The sequence below is a fragment of the Heterocephalus glaber genome, unplaced genomic scaffold (assembly GCF_053883595.1).
Source record: "Heterocephalus glaber isolate CG9 unplaced genomic scaffold, H.glaber_assembly_v1.0 deba00001561, whole genome shotgun sequence".
Lineage (NCBI taxonomy): Eukaryota > Metazoa > Chordata > Mammalia > Rodentia > Bathyergidae > Heterocephalus > Heterocephalus glaber.
Genome location: NW_028258349.1, coordinates 5,493,357 through 5,517,660, shown reverse-complemented (window position 1 = coordinate 5,517,660; position 24,304 = coordinate 5,493,357). Strand labels below are relative to the sequence as shown.

The window sequence follows — 24,304 nt, the reverse complement described above, 5'->3', positions numbered from 1 at the left end:
AAGGTGTTTGAGTATATGCTGGTTGATTCTCAGCAGGGATACAATGAATGGATTATGGTATAAGAAGTATACAAGAAGTGGATGGCCTTTCAGGTCACACCTAATCATGAATCTTGAGATCGAGATGAGCAAGCACTTTCTGACCATTCCCAGCCCCAAAGCTTAAATCAGTCCCAGGACTCCAGGCACTGCTGGGCCAGGTCCTCCTGACCTCCTCACATCTCCATCACTCTGTGTTTGTGGGTGCAGCACCTTCTTCCTTCTTGCCTCCCCCACAGAAGTCATCTTATTTTGGAGGAAGCAAGGTGATAGTTAACCTTGATTGAGAGAAGGTGCCCCGGCCAGACAGAGAGAAGGTGAGTGAAGGAGATCTGCTCTCAGACCCAATTCTTTCTCTCTTTTTCCAATTCCTTCCGTCACTCATCAGCAGCCTTGAGGTTGACTCTACACCAGAACTCTCTCCACTGGGATTTGCCCTGTGGTTCTAGAGACAGATGTGGCATTCAGAAGTGTGGGATGAGCACAAAAGACAGGAATGAGAGAGAGACAGGAAGGGAAGCAGAATGCTGGGGGTGAGGGTGTGGGCCTGAGTGTTGTCATTTTTTATTTCTTTTCATCCCAGTTCTTAATGACTGAAACCTGGTGCCAGGAAACCTAGACCTGCATGATATGCTAGGTCCTCACCCAAGGAACTGGTGTTTATTTAAACCTTCTTATGAGCAAACAACAGGTTCTTTTGCCAACCAGAAACTTAGAACTAAGTGTCTCTAAGGAAATTACCCTTTTGATTTTATTTCTGTGGAAAATGATCAAATAACACCCAAATCACAAAGGCCAATCTTTGAAATGCAAATATATGCATTCCCACACCTCTCATCCAATTTTCCCATTTCTCTGACATTAAAAATGATATTCCAGATGATTTCCTCTCATTCTCCTCTGAAGTATCTTTTTGGCAATTCAGCACCTGCTTCACTTTGATGATGGGGGAGGAACCAATAAAGGCAAATAGAAAGTGATACAGCTTTGCAATGAACACAGGTACTTCACCATCTGCTTCCACAAACACCTGTGGGTGTTTACACAAGCCTTATCTCCTTCCATAGGCAATTCACTCAAGCAGCTGTAATTATTCTTCCTGTTTTGTAGAGGAGGTAACCAGAGTTCAGAGAGTTTAAATAGTGAGTGGTAATGGCATCTACATGAATCAGGCTCCCTGGCTCCAAGTCCTGTATGCTATTATACTCCTTAACAGAAACCTCTGCTGAGATGGGATTCGCGGAACATATCAAGGACATTTGGTGAAGTAACTAAGAGCATGGACATTGGTGCTAGACACTCCTAACTCCAACTTATTGATGTGTGGCCTTGGGTTAAACTAATTTCTTTAAGCCTCAGATTCCTCAATTGCAAAATGGGGATGGATATTTATTGCACAGGCTTGTGAGCATTGACTCAGAAGATTTACACAAAAACCTTAGCATCATGCCTGATACTTATTAATCTTTTAATCAAAATAGCTATACTTAGAGTTAGCTCACTGTTGCATGGGTAGTATTGATCAGAGAGTATTGGAGAATGGGAAAGACCACAAAGTTGGCTAGTTGAAGTGCAATTAGATTAGGAGACGTTGTGTAGGTCAGCCCGATGTCAAAGAGAATGATGGACTTTGTGGAGTGACAAGGCAAAGAGAAAGTAGGCATACCCTTGGAATGGTTGGCTCTTTCTTAATCACAAAAGTAAGGGAAGCTGAGCTCTCCTCTTTGAGGACTCCCCCATGACAGCCCTCTTCCTTGTAAGAGTTCTGCATCACATAAGAAATAAACTAAATTATTTAGACCATCTTCATGATTATGATGGTTTATTACATGTCAGTGTAGGGTGCCCAGACATTTGGTCAAACATTATTCTGAGTGTTTCTGTGAAGATATATCTCAATGAATTTAGCATTTGAAGCAATTAAACTGAATAAAATGATTAGCATCCATTATGTACATTGAAGGCTGAGTGGAACAAAAGGCTGATCTTCAGTTGAGGGGAAGCTCCTCTTACCTGACTGCTTGAGCAGGGACAGAGCCTTTGTGTCTTCAGATGCAAACTGAAAATGGCTGTACTTGAATCTCAAGTTTAATGGCATTTGGATGAGAACTATGCCATTGGCTCTCCTAGGTCCCTAGTGTGCTGATCAGATCTGTGACTTGTCGATTTCCATAATCACAAGAGTAAATTTCTATCAGTGTATGTGAAGAAGCATCCCATGGACCAAACACAGTCCATTCCAGGCCACACTATACTCAAGGCTGAGAGTTTATTCTGATGTTTTACCTATCCCAAATTACTTCACGAGCAATTCTTAATGGTTATCAGAGTCTGCAATGAGGTCTCACAACATCATTAAGTACTCCAGTTGTAGCAGGCCTATACAAAGATACTCTAATGTTGAAACAAACTTAATTTGATAATAAAGTCCCCAGGAAAGAATCATATTTTAAATATTAAATTTCTATGGAAATTAAGGTGAAATATTTTAAATTAAGAACCTCAGTCGTCCTCAGTGTCTTGTTTGGCTCTGACTCAGCCATGGAACCCCTCACTGCCTGTGCCAACTGGGAATTTTTTCCACACTCGTAGTGCAGATAGGGGTCTCAGGACAGGGTGAGGTTTTGTAAGCATCCCAAGGATCCTATTAATTCAAAGCCAAATATCTGATGCATTCCATTCTTTGATACCAATATTCTGTTTAGAAAATTGTAAATCTCAGAAAAGTTGAAAGAAAGACTAGTATAATGAAGTCTAGTATAGCAACCTCAGTTATTGAATTTTTGGGATCATATTCTCTCTCTCTTTGTCTCCCACAAATACACATATACTTTTTGCTTATTGCTACTGAACTATTTGAAAGTTGCTCAAATGCTTCCAAAACTATTTTGAAAGTAATGTGGAATTATTGATTCTATAGTAACAACAATACATAGTCCATATTTAATTTTCCCTAATTGTCACCAAAATTTTTTCTATGGCTTTTTTGGATCCAGAATTCAATCAAGGTTCCTATTTGGTTGTCATGTCTCTTCAGTCCCCCTGAGTCCCACTGTCCTTTTGTTTTCATCTTTCACAATACTGACAGTGTTGAGGAACATTGGTCAGAACGTTTTGAATTCGTTTTTGTTTTGAATTTGTTTGTATCACATCAGAAAGGACAATGGGACAGTGTGTCACTAGCATTACTAATAATGCTGCAATTGATCATTTGATTATGACTGGCCTGGAGGTGGTGATGCAAGGAGGCCACGCTGACCTCCTGTTGCCCAGCAACTTCTTGTTTTCTGATTTTAACATCCCTCGGAAATCTGAATACATTGTCACCAAAAGATTGCTAAGTAGTGACTTTCTAATATTAGCAGTCCTTCTATGTTGATTATCTGTTGTCTTCTATAAAGCAGAGATTTTCCCTGCTCTTATGTTTTTAGAACAATTATCTCATGAATTCTTTTAAAGCTTAATATAATTTATCGTTGTCAATATTTACTTTCATGTTCAAAGTATCCCGAGTTTAGCTAGCAAGTGACGTGTTTTATTATATAAGTTTCTAGAGACTGAAAAGATACATCAGACTATTTCAACATTGACCCTAGAACGCCTGACAAGAAAACAAGCCAATCCCAAGTGCCTAAAATATTTACTCCTAAAAAATTATGTCCACAAAACCCACAATAGAATTGTGTTCACAGAACTCAATACTTAGCCTTGCCAAAGAGACTAGTGTGTGAAACAAGGGAGGTAAATGGAAAAGATATTTTTACTGTTAGAATGATATCAGTCTGCTGCATCTGTCTGTGGTCTGTGTCCTGTAACTTTATCTAAAGTGGTAGAAACCTCTTCCAGAAAGAGGTTTATTTTGCCACTGTGAGGTTTTCATTCTGGATCAGGGGGGCAGAAAGCTCGCTAGAATTGCCTGTCTTTTCTCCTGGGGAATTTTAAAATTTCCTCTTTGGAGCCTGTTGTTCTATTGTCTTAGATCTGCTTTGGGTGAAACTGTTTGGTGATCTCCAGGAGACTGTAGCAGAACTATTATTATTATTATTATTATTATTATTAGTTATTGTCCTAAGCTAATCTTGATTTGTCCCCTCTTTACTTTCAATGATATCTAAGAAACCTGCCTCCTCAGGTACACTCTCCCCTTGTTCCACTTTCCTAGGAGCTGCATTTCTGCAGTGAAGAAAGTGCCTCTGCCTTTGTACAACATAGGTCCTCAACCCCACACCTTGGACCTGTTAGGACCCTGCCCCCATAGCAGGAGGTGAGCAGCAGGCTAGAGAATGAAGCTTCATCTGTATTTACAGCTGCTCTGCATTGTTCCTGCTTCTGCTACTGCCTGAGCTCCTCCTGCTGTCAGATCAGTAGCAGCATTAGATTCTATCATGCACACAATCTGTATTGTGATCTGGGTCTGTGAGAGATCTAGGTTGCAAGCTCCTTCTGATCATCCGGGACACCCACCCCCCACCCTGCACCATAGAAAAAATTGTCTTTCATGAAAACAGCCCTGGGTGCTGGGGGATCTCATTGTCTGGTGTGAGGTTTCTTTTTTGAAAGGCTTCCTTAGTTGGGTCAGCATATCTGGCCCTGCCTGTCTAGGTAAGGCCCTCACACCAGAAAGTTTGCAAAGCACATTGTGTGGCTCTCATGGAACCCAGCTGCCTTGCACTGAAAGCAGAAAATACTGTTCTGGCTCCCAGTAGCCAAACACTTTAATGAAAAGATTTTTTTTTAATGGTTGTATCTTTGTTACGGTCACAGATGTTCAGGAAAGCTACATCTGTCAAGGATAAGTGGGCACCTTGTCAAGGCTTCTGGTTTCCTGAGGTCCTCACCCACTTTCTGAGCCACAGGTCTGGCATCTGACTGCTAGGCCCCACCTGACTGTTGTTTGGCTGGAACCCTCTGTGGCTTGAGGCTTATGGAGCCTGCTGTCTTAAATCTGGTTGCCTGGAAAATAGTGTGAAACATTAGGCCACTTATCCATGATGGATGAGTCTAATCCCAGGAAGCAGGAATAAGAAAGAATGGAAGAGGCTAGGAAAAAAGGAGAATATGTGTTTGTGTCATATAGGGTGTGTCTTCCTAGTTTGGGCACAGTTTTAACACAAGGTGATTGCTTATTTTCTCAGGATGTCCTTCTATGTATGAAGCTTTTGCGTCTCTGAACAGTGTACTGGGAGCGGGGAAGGAGAAAAGTTTATTCACTGATCTCAGTATTTCATTGTCAAGGTCAACTTCCCTACATATGGACAAGTCAGCCCAGTAGTGGGTGGGTGGAGATATGGTCCACGGTGTGTGAATGTTAATTGTGACATGTCAACTTGACCTGAGGGAGAACCTCTTGGCAGGTTGGTAAATTCTGGGTGTGTCTGTGGATGATTGACATGTGGGCCAGCAAACTGAGGAGAGAAGATTCACTCTGAATATGGGTGGCATCAACCAATAAATAGAATTATAGCTTGGACAGAATAAAAAGGGAAAGAAGAGTGAAGTGTTTACCTATTTTGAAAGAACTCTAGTCTTTGCCATTGCCGTTGGACATTGATCTCCAATTTCTTCAGCCTTCTGACACTGTTTCTTCAGCCTTCCAATGAAGACTTCCATCAGTGACTCTAGAGTGAACCTCCAGGTCTTTGACCTTTGATAGCTACTGGGTCCTTTGGTCTTCCAGTGTGCAGACAAACATTTTGGATTCTTCCACTTCTGATCCCATAGACAGCCATTGTGACTCTCCTGCTTCTGATCCTGTAAGCCTACCAAATAAGCCCCTTTGTATAACCATATGTATTTTACATTGATTCTTTTTCTCTAGAGAACCATAACTAATACAGTGTATGGAAGGAAGATGCGGTTCAGTCATAGGCCCAAGTGCCAGGAGGAACTGGGACCCCTGCCTGGCAGTTGTAGCAGATGGAATCCAGAATCCAGAATCAGCACAAGCTGTGACTACAGCCACTCCAGCCAGCACAGTCCAGCACACCTGCTTGGCACTGCTCAATGGTCAGTGTGTACATTCCCAGCCCCGTAGCCCCAGGACAAAGTTCTAGCAACCTGCCACAAAACCCTGCGCCCTGAGGCTTAGAGTTCCCCTTTCAGGTTCAGTAGCCAAAAAGCAAAGCACTAGCAAACAGCTCCAAATCAGTTGTAAATAGCCATGGCAAAAAGCCCACATGGCCATGCCAGGTAAGCACTACTGATGTGTGAAACCATCTGTCCTAGCTATAGCAGAAGCCTCCACTCTAGTTGTGCACTTTTGTCTCCTGAATTCTCCTCTATTCTATTTCTCAAGGTTTGAAGGCTGTGTGCTAGCTTTGAGGATGAAGTCATGTTCCTGAGGCTGCAGGCACCTCTCCAGAGAGGCAGGTCCTTTGAAACTCTGGGTAGAGGAGAAGATGAGCTCCTGTGGGCTGCTTTTGGCTGTGATAAAAAGACAGAGGGGCTGGGCTGTGCAGGTCCATGCTCTCCTTCTAAACCTTTCGAGGAGCTAAGTAGTTCTTCCTCTTCTGGGGAGTGAAGGAGGGAGTCAGGAAAGACAGGGCCCAAAAGTATGGTGTCAATGGGGCTCCCTTCATGTGGGAGAATTGACAGGAGTGGTGAGAAAGTGCTTCTCCCTCATACCCCTAGGCTCCAAAGCACTGTGTCAAGATCTCCTAAAAGCCCTCTCACTCGGCTGGGCTCTGGGGCCACTGCAGAAGGGGTCTGGAAGTTCCTGAGCTCAACAAACCCTCCCAAGAGGTGAGGGACTACCTTCCATTCTCTTAAGGGGTTATTTAGGAACACTGCTGTCCTCTGGCTTGATTGGGAGGGAAGACATAATGCCCAGATGGATCACGACCTCCTCCTCCATCATCACCTTTAATGGCTCCTAGACTTCATCTGAGAATGGGTGAATGAGGAACCCAAAGCCCTGAAGGGTGGGTGCAGCCACAATTAATCCTGTGGGATGTGTCTAGAAGCTCCTCTTCAGAACAAGGGCATACCTGTCAACAATTGAACTCATTTTGGGGGCTATAGGTGTTATTCTGGGAAAACAAGAAAAGTCCCTTTCAACACAATTATTCACTGAGCATTGAGCATCTGATTTGCCAGGTCTTGCGCTGTGGGTTGGAGGGATGATGTAAGGATGAGGAACACTAGAACAAGTGGTAACAGCTACTTGGGAGGCTGAAGCAGAAGGATCACAAGTTTGATGCCAGCCTGAGAAATTCAGCAAGTTCCTGCCTCAAGATAAAAAATTGAAGGGGCTGATTGTGTTTTCTTTTACGTTTAAGGTACCCACAGGACATGTAAGTTTTGAACAAGACAAAAAAAATCACCTCAGACACATAGGTGGACCTGATAGAAATGATCTTATTGGTATTTTAAAAAACTGAGCTCTGAGTACATGTATCGAATTCCTATGGATTAAGAATGAGCAGATAAGGATATGGATGAATTTGTAGAGATGGTGTGTAGTCATCAAGTGGACTTACTGGAATTCAACCTGACAGTTAGTTATAAAAAATCAGCTGTATGCCAGGCACTGTGCTGAACTCTGCATCTCCATCAGATGCACTTGGGCTTTAGTTTCAGGGATCTCTCTCTCACCCTTGCTGAAGACAAAAGTGCCTACATCTCTGCAACAGATGAGCGATTTGGAGGAGAGGACCCAATCTGTGGGCCAAGGCCCCTGGATTTACTTTAGGTTAGGCTCTGTCACTAATTGCTTTTGTGATTTTCATCTGGTTACTTCTTATCTCTGGTTGTCCATTTCCAGCTACAAAATCAGAATTGTCTTCATATAATTTAAATTCCTTCCTGACATTAACATTGGTAATTCCAAATCTCTGTGGAAAAGTGCTGTAGGAGCCGAAAGGAGAGATCACTGAATTTTGGTGGGGCTGCCATTTGTGTCAGGGATATGGGAATGAGCAGGATTCCTGCAGAAGGTGACAGGGAAAGAAACGCCTTCTAGGAAGAGATAAAGCATAAAGGCTGTACTAGGAGTGGAGAAGAGCGCCCCCTAGGTACAGGTCCTGAAGGGCAATGGCATCTGGAGAAATAGGGAGGCAGGTAAGTGGAGACCCTAGGAGACCCTAGTAAGATGTAGCAAGACCCTAGGAGATCCTAGTAAGTGGAGACCCTAAGTTGAGTGGCCTAGGAAGAATTTTATTTCAGAGGTGTGGAGCTTAGAAATGACCCCATGATACAAATCACCAGAGTCAGAAATCAAGAGAAGGTGTGATGAGCATCATTAGAGTGTAACATAGTGTCTCCTGGCTCAGAGGTGGGAGAGAACTACTTTGAAGAGGGAGTGTTCATTCACTGTTTTCATGTGAGATTGTAAGGCCAGGGGTGAGGGACACCAAGATGATGGCCTTCACCTTACTCCGTCCAGGGTGGCTGAGGAAATCCAAGATGCCTCAGAGAAGTTCTCTTGGCCCCAACAGATAGGGGTACTCTGACTGAAAGATGGCTCAGGAACAGCGTGATCCACATAAATGGCCCCTCTGGAGTCACACAGAGGGAGCCAGACCTAAAAGACTTTGGCTCTCTGGATGTTCCTTGGACCAGCAGCATCCATTACCTGAAAACTTATTAGAAATGCAGAATCTCAGGCTCTACCCAGACCTGTGGAGTCAGAATTTTTCATTCTCAAAAGATTTCCAGGTAATCTAGAAGAAACACATCAAAGTTTGAGATGGTCTCCAACTTGCTGAATAGCCTTCTCCTACCCCAACTCCTTCTCTTTATTTCTCATTTAGGGGAAAGAAGAACACTTCCTAAGCTTTCTAGGGAGCATGCTGGATCAGATGCCAGTTTGGATTAACCATAATTTCTTCCCCATTCATTCATATGTACGTTCAGTCAAACACTATTTAAACAGTTCCTATATTCCAAAATACATACCATCTGTATCCTGGGTGCTCCTGGCCTAGTTACTTCTGGCAACTTGGGAAAGATTTGGACCTTGGGTGGAAAACGTACTTACTTAGGTGAGTAGATGTCGGCAGATGGGCAGGAGAGAAGTAACCCTGGTGTGAGCTGCTGACCGGAGTCTGAGGCAAGTAGAAGAGTCTCAAACACCATTTTGCTGTAGGGAGGCCCAACATGAGTCCGTTGTTGGGGTGGGGTGGTGTGCTTCTTGTTTGGTGGAGGATCACAGTAGCCCCTAGGCGATGGCAATTGAGAAATGCACCCACTGAGAGCAGTACCTCCATGCCAGACCTGAGAAGCAGTTCTCATAGAGAGATGGTGGGTGCCACCAAGGTGCTGAGCCCACTGAAGAAGCCAGGAGACAGGAGAGGGCCTGCGTTGGGACTAATTTATCATTAAATAAAAAGTACCACTAGTGTAGGGCTGTAGAGTGAGAGTGCAGAAGGGCTGTGTGCTCTGGTCAGCTTGATGGCAGAATATTTGACATAAAGGATGCTACATGTGGCCTGGGAGAGTTTAAATCTTTCCACTTCAATGCTCCCTGTCCCCCGTTGGAGCACTGAGGTGCAGAGGTTGAGACAGCAGCTGGGAGGTCATGTAAACTCATCTGTGAGGAGCCGAGGTGGCCGATTGCTGGGCCCTGGAGGCCGGGGTGCAGGCCACCTTCACCTGGGAGTAGATGACAGAGGAGTCCTAGGAGGAAAGAGCACTTGAGTGAGGGCCAGAGCCAGTAGCCCACAGGGGAGGCCACACAAGTCACGAGACTCACCTTGTCCCTGAGGCTCCTGGGTGTGGAGGCTGCTGTGGAAAGAAGAGGTATGCTAAGCTGTGGCGGGCTACACGGGCTCTCTCTGTGCCCTGGGTTGCCAGGCCCACCCTCTCTGCCCTCTGTCTCCCTGCTGTCCAGCAGCTGCCCCTCTTTCGGCCTCACCATGCTCACCAGTCCTTTCCTCCACCTCACCTCACATGTTCCCACGCTTAGCTGCCAGAAGCTACCAAAAGAAGGAAATCTACCTTTTATTTTGTTAGTTCTTTGATCTCAGATTCACATTATGTATTGCAAAGAGGCAGTACAGCCCGGTGCATGCTTTAGAGAGCAGACTCCAGGACCAAGGCTCCTTCAACTGAGCCCTGGGTCTGCCTTGCCACTCCTGGGGCCTGGGGTAAGTCACTCAACTTCTGCTGCAGGTGCCTCATCATACTGTATGGTTATTGTAACTATATATGAATTTAGGTACATGCAGTATATGTTAGATATTTGTGTCTGTATAATTTCTGTTGTCTCTCATGTGCTGAGTAATTTTTTTGTGTGCTAGATACAGTTCTGAGTAGTATAAATAAATTCTGTCATTATCATAGGCATGTATCTCACAGTTCTCTCTCTATGCTAAAGTTACAGTGCTAAGGATATAGATGAATAATATTCTTATTTTCTCTTCAAGCTAGAGTGCAACATGACCTCCTCCAGACAGGGCCCTCTACTTTTGCTTAAGCATCAGGGTTCCCCAGAAGCTTCACTGAGAGTTTAGATTCTAGAGGTAGACATTTTGGTGTTTTATCAGTTATATGACTTTGGGCCAGTCCTTTCAGGTCACTATGCCTCAGTTTCCTCATATAAAACATGGATAGTAGTGTTTACATTCAACAGGGATATAAATTTGAGGGGGCTTATATGTGTTAGAGGGGTTTTACAGAAAAAAAGGGAGGCTAGGGGTGGTAGCTTAGTGGTGGAGTGATTGCCTAGCATGTGTGAGGCCTGGAGTTCAGTCTCCAGTATCACACACACACACACACACACACACAAATAATGTCAGATAATCAATTTGTGCTATTTAACCCCAACAAGTTTGTGGCAACCTCTCACAGCAGCAATAACAAATTAATACAGACAGGAAGGTCCCATGGACTGATGTATTAGTCCAAACTCATGTACTGAAGCCCTAAATTCCAGTGGGATGGTATTTGGAGATGGAACTTTGGGGATAATTGGGACATGCTGGGATTAATGTCCTTATACAATAAGACAGGAGAAAGATGATCTCTCTTCTATGCAAAGATAGAGCAAGACAGCATCTGTCTGCAAACCAACAAGAGAGCCCTCACCCAGAACCTGACCATGCCAGCACCTTGCTCTTGGACTTCCTGCCTCCAGAACTATAACAAATAAACACTTATTCTTCAAGCCATCCAGTCTAGAGTATTCTGTTACACCAGTCTGAATTAAGACAGTATGGAATGATACCCTTGCTCAGTTTTACAGACGAAGACACTGGAGCTGGTGACTGCCCAAGGTGATGATGTCATGCAGGTTACACTGGGGCCATCTATAGAGAACTGAGAAAGCATCACTGCCTGGTGGGGTGGGATTGACCTCAAACAGTGTAAACCTCTGCCCTCCTGTGGGGCTTAAGTCTGTGCCTGGTTAGTCTAGATCTGCTGAGGAGGTGAAGGCTGAGCAATACTGTCTGTCAGAGTTGAGGTTGGCCAGAATAGAGACTCCCTCAGATCTTACCTGTTTGTTTATTCTTCTCTTGGTTTCTTCGTACTTCTGAGTAAACCGTGTCTGCTCCTCTAGGATTTACTTAGAAAGAAGTGGAAGTTTCAGAGGGCACTAAGGCACTTGGCTCATTTCTGAGCTACTCCCTCCCCTCCCAGCTTGTACTCTGGAAGGACTAGCACCCTCCAGGCCTGTACGTAGTTCCACCTCACCTCCTGCCCCACCCCTCTCCCACACCAACCCTTTAGCCCCTGCCAAAACAGAGCACCCTCTGCCCTTACCATTGATGTATACTGGCTGCAGTTCTATCCAGGCTGGTACATTGTGGTAGATGGTTTCTTGGGGGTGAGAATCTGAAGGGCTCCTGTGAAATACAGAAATAGCGCTCTTTTCCAGAAAGTCTGAAAATGTAGCTATGATCCTCACTCTCAGCTGATGAGGTTTTAATACAGAATGGCTGCCAAGTCTGGAAACAGAGGCAAAAATATAAAACATTGCCTATGTATATTATGTTGTGAATCTTGAGAAATTTGTATCATCTGGCTTTTCAGACTTTATGGCTCCCTGGTATGCAACAAGCACTGGGTTAATGCTTAGAACAATAGTGAGCTAGTTCTATTTTGTCCCCATTTTGTAGATCTAAAAACAGGAGTTTCCATATGATTAAGTTACTTATCAAGGCCATGTAACCAGAAAGAGGAAGTGCCAAGATTCAAATGAAACTCCAAAATCTCTATTTTTAGAGAGATCAAAGGCTTATAAATCAGTAATCAGAAAGGCTCAGAGGAACTCTAGATGGTTTGGATATTGCTACCATGCCCAAGATAGTTTATGAGCCGCGGTGTGGGTCCTAAAGTCAGCCTTTAGGATCCAAGATGGCAGCTCTTCTTCATAGGCACCACCTCTTGCTGGCAGAATGATCTCTGAGTGATCAAGCTCTGAGGTGCCACCTTCTTGGCTGTCACCACAATAGGTATTGAATAGGTTGGTCATATCCAGAACTTTCTAGGCTAATTAAACAAAATAGTTGCAAGACATGGATGGATTTATAGTTGATCACTCACGTTACCAAGTCAACAATAGTACAATGTACAAGGATGTGAGATAATAAGTGAAAACCAACTAACACTTGATGTGAGAAGAGGGCCTATGAAAAGGTAGTAGGTGAGATAATGCTAAGAACTGCCTTGAGTTACCCAAGGGAGGTGGCAACCTGAAGTGGGTACCACCTCAGCAACATGCCAAGAAACTGGGCACTTGGTGATAATCAGATTACTCCACTGTTTTCTGCCCTGTGGGGATTTCATTAACTACACAGGAATATACCCCAGGTCTTACCTGGAGACATCAGAGGCAGACTTTTCTCCTGAAAAAGAAAGCACAGGGGCACTGGATTCAAGCCAAGGAAAGCTTCACAGGGACACAACTCACAGGAGGCTCACAGAGAGATTCCTGGGAATTGCTGTTCTTGAAGTTTTAATCCTCCTAGCTATGCCCAAGGAAGATGGTAGAAGGGGAAAAAACTACTAAACCTTTGACTTCAGTCCCCAGAGGGGGTGCAGCTATAAGTTGAAATGGCAGTACACAATCCTTAATTTCTTAAAGTAGAGTTTTAGAGACAACAATCTTTAAAAACTAGAAGCAGTTTAATAGCTGCAGGCAGAAAATAGATTTGATCACTTATAAAAATACTATAATTTAAAAAATCAGTAAGTTACCAGATCCTATTTGGTTACTATGTTCAATTCTGTTTCTCAGTCTTTCTTTTCCTCTTCCCATTCCTTAGGGGGCGGGGTCTTGTGAAGGCACAGAGGGAGAAACACAGCAATTTATGAAGTTGGATAAACTCCATCTCATTAAGGCCTGTTCTACCCCATAGGCTGTTTCAACAGCTTGGCATTTGGTAAAGAGGACTTTGGGGGACCCAAAGGGACAGGTGAAGGACTATGGGATAGGGAGGAGGAGCTCTTGAGAGCAGGGAGTAGTCACTTAATCAGCACAAGTCTGACAGAATAGAGCTGGGAAGGGCATAGACTCAAGCACATGAGTCCCAGGGAGCTACCCACCTGCTTTTCTTGAGAGCCAGAAGTAAAACAGCAGTGCTCCAGCAGCAAGGGCTACCATGCTGAGTAGCGCCCCAGTGACTCCTGTAGCTACAGTACCACTTCTGTTCTTGGCCAGCCCTGCAGGGAAGACCCCATGCATGAGCCCCAGGGAGAAGCTGCCTCAGCCTCTGAAGTTCATGCTTGGGACAGAGGATGAGCTGAGGTGATGAACTCCTAAGGTTAAGCAGGTGCCAGTGTGACACAGGAAATGGCTCCTGTCTTTATGAGAAAGCTCGTCTTGTGCCTCAGGCAGGGGTTCAGGGTCAAGACGGATGGTGGCCAGTGAGAAAAGAGGCAGCCAGCTGATGAACTCTACATTCAGCAGTGCTCTCTTTCTCCATACATCTGCCACACACCATCACTTCAGATACAACAATCAGAGAGTTAACATCTTATAATGTTTGAGAAGTGCTATCCAAACAGCATGAGGATTATCAGAGTGCCACTGGAGGAAATATTAATTCTATTTCTGTGGCCTCAACATAAGAAACTTACCTGTGATAAAAAGTGTCACCACCTCACTGTGCTGGGCCCCCAGGCCATTGTCAGCCTCACAGGAGTAGTTTCCAGAATGTTCTGCAGTCAGGGAGAGGTTGAAGGACACTCCTCCTCCAGAGAAAGCTGAGTCGTTCCTCAGGGTGACATTCTCGTGATAAAACCGGTACAGGATTGGGAGAGAGCCTTTCAGGGCCTCGCAATGAAGCTCCATCTCATCCCCCACCACAGCTTGGGTCCTGGGGACCTTGAGAGTGAGGACAGGGCGGGACACTGGAACTGAACAGGAATAAAATTTCACTAGTAGCTTCTGCTTTTAACATATTTGTTTTGAGACAAAGTCTTGCTAAGTCAATCAGTTATCCAGATTGGGTTTGAATTTGCAGTTCTCCTGCCTCAGCCTCTCAGAGTCCTGGGATTACAGTATACCACTGTGCGTGGCTTGCTTCAAACACATTTGTAAGGAAGAGAAAGTATTATAAGCCAATGGAAAATGTCAGATTTCAATCTTGGAAAAAATTGAAACACATATGATAAACTAAGCTAATTACTTTGATCTGCAAATAGTTTTTATGTAGAGAAAGGTACAGCAGAAAAGTGTAAAAAGTATATGAGTCACCAGAGACTCCTAACAGCAAATAAACATATAAAATATTCTTACCTTCATTATTAATTAAACATATGCAAATAAAAACAAGTATAAATATTATTCCTTTTCCCTCTCATTGGATTGGTATTCCTTAAATAGATTGGCATACTGATAAGGCTGTGGATAAACAGGCCATTTCACATGCCTCAAGTAAGAATGCAAATTTAAAGATACTTCCTTGAATGGCAATGTGAGAATATCTACGGAATTTATAAAACATATAAACTTTGACCCAGCAAACCTTCTTCTAAGATCATGTCCTTTAGAGATACTAACATAAATAGGTCAAGACACTTGTACCAGGATTTCTAGTATAGCATTTTTATAATAGTTAACAACTTGTAATAATTCAGTAGACTGGGTAATGAAATGTCAAAATAGCCAAGATGCTGGGCCGGAGATTTAGCTCAGTGGTTCTGTCACCTGCCTTGCAAGCTCAAGGACCTGAGTTCAATCCCCGGTACAAAAAAAAAATAGCTAAGATGCATAAGATGTATTTTTAAATTAAAGTGTAACTTGCATAGTTATCTGTGTAATATGACCCTACGTTTGTAAAAAAAATATTCTATGCCTTGATATATTCAGAATATTTCTGAAGGATGCATATGAAATGGTTAACAGTGGTTTTGTCTGGGAAGAGGAGGTAGAAAGAAAACTTTGCTTTTCAATATTGGCCCTTTTGTACTATTAGAATTTTGATAATGAAGATTTATATACTCTCTCAGGATAACAGATTATTAAAAACTATAAAGATATGTTAAAGCATGGCCACAAAGGATAAAAAAGTGTCACAATGTAGATTAATGTAAAAAATTGGAGAAGGCCATGTTTCAACCTCATTTTCCCATTACTAGCTATGTCCTTGACTAGTTATTTAACCTCTCTAAGCTTCAATTTTCTCTCCTGCAAAGTGGGGATGAATCTGTCCCCCAGAAGTTTGTCTTAATGATTAAGTGAGGTATTGCATGTCAAACAGTAAGTACAAGGCCTGCGATGGTCAAGTCTCAGTGCTGATGATGTTGATAATGATGATAATGAGAAACAGTCCTTTTCTCTGTCTCTTTTGCTGTTTCCTAGTTCTTGTTTTCCCTGACTCATACCCTGATTCTAGGACTCAGACACAATTCATCCTGGCTAGGCAAGAAGCCCTAGCTGTGATTATAAGAGCAGCAGAATAACATGCAGGGAATTATATAAATAAGCGAATGGGGATAAGGAGAAAATTATGAAGTCATAACCACAGAGTGTAGGAAGTGTGAGGTGCTGGTGTCCCAGGTTGTAAGATGAAGATAGCAGCACTAACTCAGTGGAACGTGCCTGTGTGGTGGATAAAAGAGCTCAGTTGATAAACTGTTTGGCAATGGTTCTGCAAATCTCAGAGGAAAACTGGATGAGGCAGATGCTGCTGGGGAACAGGTGAGTGTGTGGACAGAAGACGGAGTTGGTTGGCTGGGAGAAATGATATCTAAGGTCAAGTCACTTTCTGGTTGCCAAAACTAGCTGGCTGCACCATCCACCTTGAGTAAAGGCTGGATTCTGGACTGGCATTCCCAAATCAACTTGGTTATTTCATTCTGTCTCCATTCCCTATCATACTCAGAGATCCAGCCAAGAGGGAGTGAGAGTTTCAGCCTATATTTTCCCTTACATGAATAAGAGTGTGTTTGCTGACCACTGTATAGTCTTTTGTTTTTGAAATATATTCCAGGGGCAGGGAGATGGCTTCTCCTTTTGTACATCTTTTTCTAGAAACCTGTGAGTCTCCCTATTCTCTGTCCTCAAAAAATCACAGAATTCCAGGGCAGGGGATAGATGGTCATGATTTCCATCTAGTCTGATTTTTCCAACTTTGTGACTCAGAAGATTGAAGTCAATATAGGTCATACAGCTAGTTATTTTCAAAGCCAAGTCTAGGGCATTCTTCTCAATAGCCCTAAGCATACTTGCTTCTCCCTAAACTGGGATTTGGAGGTCAGGAGGTCACCACTGAACAGATTCAGAGTTCACAACAAGCAGTTTTCCCTCTGTTATTACACTTAGTGGCCAGAGGTCAAAGATTAGTCTGCGGAGTGGAAGGATTTGATTGATGGGGTCATTTCTATGTCGTTTCATCCTGCTCTCCTGGTCTCTGCCCTGGTCACCTGTGTCCTTTCTTTTAGGGATCACAGAGTGTCTCTCGCAAAAGGCACAGATAGCTAATGGTAACATACTATTTCAATGTGGAAAGTAAGGAACATTTATATGCCAGGTAATAAAGGAAGCACAAGAGTAGAGACTTGTTGGGAATCAATGAGAGAAGTACCCTGGCAAAGAATGGGCTAATATTTTCAGGAGCAGAGAAAACTATTCTCAGAATTCTTTGGTTTCTCTTTTGTATCATAATTTCAGATTAGAATGTAGTCTATGTACTAGAACATCTTCTAAACATTTTTAATGAAGAGTTTTAGTTTAAGAAGACCGCTTAACTGTGCTGCTGGAGAAATCCAGACTCCTGAAACCATACCACAGAAAGGAACCCAGACTTCAAAAAGGCATTCTGGAGGCAAGATGTATGCCCAAATGCCACCGTAGAGGGCAACTTTAGCCTCATTTACTGCTGCTGGGAGCAGAAGGGACAGTCAGTTCTTGGTTGTGCTGCTGGTGAGCCAACTCACCTGTGACTTTGAGTGTCTTCACTTCACTGCTCTGGGCTTCAAGGCCATTGTCAGCCTCACAGGAGTAGTTTCCAGAATGTTCCGTGGTCAGACTGAGGTTGAAGGACGCTCCTCCTCCAGAGGGAGCTGAGCTGTTCCCCAGGGTGACATTCTCATGATAAAACCAGTACAGGATCGGGGGAGAGCCCCTCAGGGCCTCACAGTGAAGCTCCACCACATCCCCCACCACACCCTGGGCCCTGGGGACCCTGAGGGTGAAGACAGGGTGAGATACTGGAACTGAGAGAAGAAAAACAACCATCAGCTCCTCTTGTTTAAATATATCCTGCCATACTAAATATATTTCAGTCAGGAAAATATTTTCCTTAGATTTTAATAACCTTGTAATGTTACCAAGAACTCATCTATAATTTCTTTAGATATCAGGAAACAAGAGCATTTGATTGTACTATTTGTAATTTGGAGTACTTACATATAAACACTGAAATATGTGTAAGAATCTGAAAGCAAAGATTAAACTGAAGCACTGGCATCTGAGACTAAATCAGAGTAATGCTGTAGAAAAGGAAAAATCAGTTCCATAAAGACCTGCTGTTTACATAGCCAGGGATATAATTGAGCCTGGACTACATTAGAAATGGGGCCCAAAAGATAATAAGTATTGATCAATGTTTACCCATTCTTACATTGATTTATCAGAAATTAATGAGTATGACTAACCAATGAAGGCCCGAAAACTGCTGTATATGGTGCACATTCAGTGGTGAGAAAGACAGACTCTATCTCATAGAGCCTTTAGTCTAGAAGAAGTGGTAGGCAGCATTAAAAAAAAATAAATAAATATGGAATTAAAACATTGATGACTGATACAAAACAAAATAGCAGACATGGCGCTTTGAGTTGCTTAACATTGGAACTGGTTCTAGTATGGATTATTTAAGAGGAGTTTCCTCATGAAGTCACATTTGAAATTAACAATGAAGAAAGAAATAATGAGGAAAAGAAAGGAAGAATGAGGTTATGAGCCAGGCAGATAATATGTGCAGACCCTGAGTTGAAAAGAACATTGGCATATTTTGAGTTATTAGACCAAGATTGGAGTAGAACAAAGAGAAATGGCCAAAGAGTGCCATGAAATAGGAAGCTAAAACACTAGGGAAGGGCTTCATAAGGCATCCTGAGGATTTTGACCCTTGTTCATCAAGCAATGTGAAAACCATTTTGACCTCAGGGTTCAAAATTGAATGTAACGGGATAGAAGTGGCACAGAAGAGCTTAGTGGCATGCAGTAGTTGAAATGACGGATTTGACTAGGATAGTGGTAATAGAGAGAGATAGAGAAGATTGTAGAAACATCTAGGAAGTAGAATAAATAGGGCTGGCTATAGGGGTGAGGGAGAGAAATGTTTAGGAAGACTTCTGCCTTGTGTATCTTGATGAAGGAAGATGTCTTTTGTAGAGGTAGAGAACTTGCAAGAAGCATTCTGAGAGGAATGTCAGGTGATTTTTAGAGATGATTGGATTGATGAGCTTTTGGTAAATGTGAGTAGAAATATGGCATCTGCACACACCCATGTGGGAGGTGCCCTTTAAAGATAAAAGTGTAGGAATCATTTATAGATGGTAAAACCATTTATAAATGATATACCCAGGATCATCCAGAGAAAGAATATGGCTAAGCGAAGAGGACACATGTCAAAGCTCTGGAATGTGCCGATGTTTAAAGATTATCTATTAATAAGAGCCTGTAAAGAAGACAGAAGGAGAGGCCAAACAGAGAGGAAAGCCAGGAGAAAGTGGAGTCACTGAAGTCACAGAAGGGAGGGTTTCAAGAAGAAAAAATGGTAAAGAATATGTAATATTTCTGAGAGATCAAGTAGGAGAAGTATTGGAAAATGGTCACTTACTTAGTCTACATACATGGAGGTCAGTGGTGATGTTTGTGAGAAGCATTTTGGTGGGGAAGTTGAAAGAACCTAGAGATTAGAACTAGAAGGTAATGAGGAAATGGAGGGAACCTGGGTAGCTGACTTTTTTCAGCAATGGAGCAGTGGGTTGAGTAGAATCAAATGGGGATCAACACAGGGTTTTTCTTAGGAATCGGAGAAATGTAGCATGTTAAGTGTCAGGGAGAAGGATCCTACAGAGATGCTGAGAGCCATGGAAGAGAAAGGAATAATTGGTTGTATGAACTTTCTTAGAAGGAATGAGAGGATAGAATCTAGAGAATAGATGGAAATGGTTACTGACATAGGCAGCAGAATCTTCTCCATACATAAGAAGGAAAAGAGAAGAAGAAATTATTTACTGTGGGATACAGAGACAACACTCAGTTTGGTAATAGAAGTCGGGGGTGGTATTTTTTGATGAATTGAGGTACTGAATAGAGATGTTAATGAACTGGAGGTTCTTTTGAGATCTGAGAACAACAGTGGTAGGAGGGAGCAAATGGATGGATGGGAGGTTGTGGTCAGGTGATAAGTGCTTAGAATTGTCATTTTGGAGATGGAGTGGTGTGTATGTAGATGTGGGTGGCTGATTGGGAGGAGGACAGGCCATGGTACAGATATTAGAGTCATGAAATGATGGCCAAGTATGGACTAGGAAGGAAGACTGTGAGTAAAGTGCCAAAGCCTTCCTTGAAAATAGGCATGAGTAGGCAGCCATCTCAAGACAAGTGAGACCTCGTGATACTGCCGAATGGAACAGGGACATGTAAGAAAGCAGGAGAATGATGATGTAAACTCTTCGAACAAAGGCTTCTGGGTGAGAACACAGCCTGTTCTGCCACAGGGACAAAAGCTAGGAGATATTTGTGAACCAGTAAGAGAACATATTTACTGATTGGCAAACAGAAAAGTATAATTAAATCTCTTCTGACATAGGACACACTGAACTTCATAATTTCCATTTCTACTGATCAGTATCGACCAGAATGTATTTTTGAAATGTGTTTGAAAACACTTTGCTCCTATGTTAGGGATGTTTTCATCACAGTGGCAGAAGAGTTTTGCTACTAAGGACAAATGCAAGAATTTTTGCTACTAAGGTGAAGGGAAGGTGTACATTGCTGAAAATATAAAACTCAAAACTCCCTGGGTATACTGTGTAACAAAAAGCCTGCCATGATATCACATAGCAGATAGTTTTGTGAAAACAGAGTTTCAATCTTGCCTACAGAGGATGGTGGGGAGATGATCTGTCCCTTGTGCTGCTAGTTGGAAGGGTCTACTTACCTTTGACACTGAGTATCTTCAGATTACTGCGCTGGGCCTTTTGAACATTGCTGGCCTCACAGAGGTAGTTCCCAGAATGTTCTTCAGTGAGATTGAGTTGGAAGGATGCTCCGCCTCCAGAGAGGGCTTGGCTGCTTCCCAAGATTATGTCCTCATGATAAAACTGGTACAGGATTGGGGGAGAGCCTCTCGGGGCCTCACAGTGAAGCTCCATCACATCCCCCACCACAGCTGGGAATCTGGGCACCCTGAGAGTGAGGATTGGGAGGGACACTGGAACTAGGGGAGGAAATGAGTTAGTTGTCACTGGAGTTTTTTTTTTTTTTTAACTAAACACATCCTCATTTTTAAAACTGCAAAATTATGTAAAGTAAAAATGAAAATTCTATCATTTTTTTCATTTTCCAGAGAGTATTACCTCTCTGAATATTTATTGATACTTTCTATATCTTTTCTACATATGAGTAGACTCACTGATATCGACACATAAATAAACACAAAAAATGGACTGGATCACATATACACACTGGTCTACCACATACTTTTTTCCTTAACAACATATCATGGCCATCTTTCTATCCTATTTCTTTAAGATCTGTTTAATTCACTTTAAAAATCTACTTCATCGAAGTATAATTTAGAAAGGTGCAACTATTTAAAATTTACAACTTGATAATTTTGCATCAATGTTACCTAATTTTTTTTACCAACCACCAATATTCCATTGTATGGATTTATCATAATACATTTAAGCAGTTCCTGATTGATATTTATGTTGCTGTTGTTTTTAAAATTTTGAATAATACTGCATTAAATAATCCTGTGATATACCATTGTACATTTGTGCATGAATTTCTTGCATGGTTCGCACGTGTGCATGTACATGTGTGTGTTACTGGAACTGACCCAGGGCCTTCACACTGAGCTATATCCCCACCCATTTATATTTTTTATTTTGCAACAGATGTGCACCACCATGCCTACCTTTGTGCATGCATTTCTTAGGATAAAGTCTTAGACTTTCTGGGATGAGTTATGTGAGTATTTTACACAATGATATATAATGACAGATTATTCTTCAAAAAAGTTGGTCCAATTAACACTTGCAGTAATGATAAATGTGAGTTTCTATTTCTCTACTCCCTGGTCAGTTGCATTTATTTTTTTGTTTGTTTGTTTGTTTTCATTCTCTAGCTTGATACCTACAGTTCCACTCGAGTAATTCAACCATTCTATCCTATTTGGTTCTACAGGCTACTAGTTGGTCTTCCAAGTAATTTTTTTTTTCAGTACTGGGATCAAACTCAGGGCAGGTGTGGTGCCACTGAGCTAAATTCCTAGCCCTTCCATGTAATTTTAGTGACTCATTAATGATGAGTTGTGTCTGAATTATTTACAAAATGGGAATTTTGCAGGCCTAAAAGACATGTGGTAACTCAGTGATAGAGTCATTTCCTAGCATACATGAAGCATTGGGGTTGATCTTCAGCACTGAAAAAAAATAAAATGGAAAATTTTAAATATGTTAGAAATTTTCACAGAATGTACTCCCATTTTTAATCTGCACATAGTAATTGCACACTCCTATGGAGTGTAATGCAACATTTCTGTAACGTATACAATGTGTAAAGATCAGATGTAGGCAACTGACATATCTATCACCTCAGACATTTATCATCTGTGTTTTTAAATTATCAAGTTAATTCTTTTATATTGCTCATTATTAAATAATAATAATGAGAGAATAATTGTTCTTTGACTTCCTCTCTTCCTTCTGATGAGCTGATTTTTCATATATTTTGGCATTTTCCATGTTTGTCAAGTGCAAGAGGATATTTCAGTATGTATACGATGTGTAATGATCAGATCAGGGTAACTGATATAAATCTTTCTACTTTCTATTCTGTACCCATAGCTTTTACAATTGATTAGCCTTTATTTCTAAACAGGTGGTTTTCAACCTTGTCAGTACCATACATTTTCACCCAAAGATAAGTTAGGAAACATTGTTTCTGAGATCCCCATCTGAGAAATTGTGAATTTAATTGATCTGGAACAGAGCTTAGTAATAGGCATTTTTATGAAGTCCCCAGGTGATTGTAACCTGAAGTCATGGTTGAGGACCACCAATCTATGCAGGTTCAGTATTCATTTTTCTATCAGTTTCCTCATGTGAGTCCTTTATACTGATTCACATCTGGTGGGCTGCATTTTGTCATGAAGTAATTTTTTTCAAGAAGGGTTAATGGGTATTATGTTTCCGGAGTCCTCAAAACTTTGATAATGACTTTTTGATTTGATACACAATTTCCAGTTCTCATTCCTCTCCACAAAATCCATATCTGGATATCATACCTCTCTTCTTGGCATGGACTGCTATGCAAATTCAAACATATACTTGATATTTTTCTTTCTCAAATGACTGCTTATTTTTTATATGTTCTCTCACACACACACTTTTTAACTTTGAAGTTCAATAACCTCATTATTTTATATCTTCTAATGTACATAGTCAGTTTCTTTCATTGTAGAAAAAAATTGAATTATACTTTGTCTTTTATTTTGATCCTCAATTTGGGTTAATCATTGTTCAATTTCCATATTATAAATTTTTTGCCTTTATTTCTGTGATTTTCTGCCTTACTTTCTGTATTGTTAAAGTGATTCTTCACTCAGTTAACAATTTTCAGAGGAATTTATTCTATTCTTATTGCTTCAAATTCAGTTATCATTTCTAAAATAGCTTTGTTATTTTCTCCTGAGCTCTGTTGTATCATTTTTTCAATCTCTTCTTATTATCTTATCATTTCTTCTTTGAACTTTAATTCCTTTTTATGTTTTCTAAAATCTATATATTCTCTAATTATATTGGGGGATATCCAACAGAATTTGGATACTTTTTACTGTTGCTATAGGAATTCTTCTTCATAAAAACATTATGTGGACTTCCTTTACTTTTATAATTATTTTTTAACTTTTAACTGGCAATAGCAATGGGCCTAAATATGGAATGGAGTGTGATATTTCAGTACATGTATATAATGTATAATGATCAGATCAGGATAATTTGTTTATCTGTTATCTCAAATATTTATCACTTGTTTGTGTTGAGAACATACAACATCCTTTGTACTAGTTTGAAATATTAATTGTTAACCATAGTTTTCACACTAATGTGCGCTAGAACATTAGAACTAGAACACTGGAAGTTATTCTTCCTATCCAACTGGACCCATGTACCAATTATCCCTCTCCATCCTCCCACCCCACCTAATGTCCTTTATTTGTCTAGTTTTGCGTTTGTTACCTATTCTCTTGATGTCTCAGCCAAAAAACTGGAATTATATTGAACTAAACACTTCTGTAGGGCAAAGGAAACAATCAACAAAGTGAAGATACAACCTGAAGAATGGGAGAAAATATTTGTAAACTGTTCACCTAAGAAAGGTTTAATCTATAGAATTCACAAATAACTCAACAGCAAAACAATAAAATAATCAAATTAAAAATAGGCAAATGACTTGAATAGACATTTTTCAAAAGAAGATATATAAATGACTAATAAGTACATGAAAAAATGCTCAACAACAGTAATAGTCAGGGAAATGCAAATCAAAACCATGAAGTATCATCTCATTGCAGTTAGATTGGCTGTTGCCAAAGAGAAAAAATAACAAATGCTAGTGAGGATTCTGGAAAACAAGGAA

The 24,304-nt window shown here is 41.4% G+C and overlaps 1 protein-coding gene across 2 annotated transcripts in view; it reads right to left on the bottom strand.

The window, feature by feature from the left end:
* Window positions 1-1,852: 1,852 nt before the first annotated feature.
* Fcrl5 (Fc receptor like 5) overlaps window positions 1,853-24,304 on the bottom strand; it is a 37,323-nt gene continuing 14,871 nt past the window's right edge. The window contains exons 9-18 of one of the 2 annotated variants that reach the window (XR_015443031.1): window positions 20,598-20,876; window positions 17,362-17,640; window positions 14,059-14,337; window positions 13,525-13,641; window positions 12,797-12,824; window positions 11,740-11,822; window positions 11,474-11,542; window positions 9,731-9,762; window positions 9,017-9,654; window positions 1,853-8,699 (exon numbers count right to left, since the gene is read on the bottom strand). Coding sequence is in view for 1 of the 2 variants with exons in the window: in XM_087190995.1 (XP_087047121.1) it covers window positions 9,565-9,654; window positions 9,731-9,762; window positions 11,474-11,542; window positions 11,740-11,822; window positions 12,797-12,824; window positions 13,525-13,641; window positions 14,059-14,337; window positions 17,362-17,640; window positions 20,598-20,876 (1,256 nt within the window). In the remaining variant the exon portion in view is untranslated. Of the gene's footprint in view, window positions 9,655-9,730; window positions 9,763-11,473; window positions 11,543-11,739; window positions 11,823-12,796; window positions 12,825-13,524; window positions 13,642-14,058; window positions 14,338-17,361; window positions 17,641-20,597; window positions 20,877-24,304 lie in introns of both variants that reach the window. The other variant, XM_087190995.1, reaches the window with a different exon arrangement.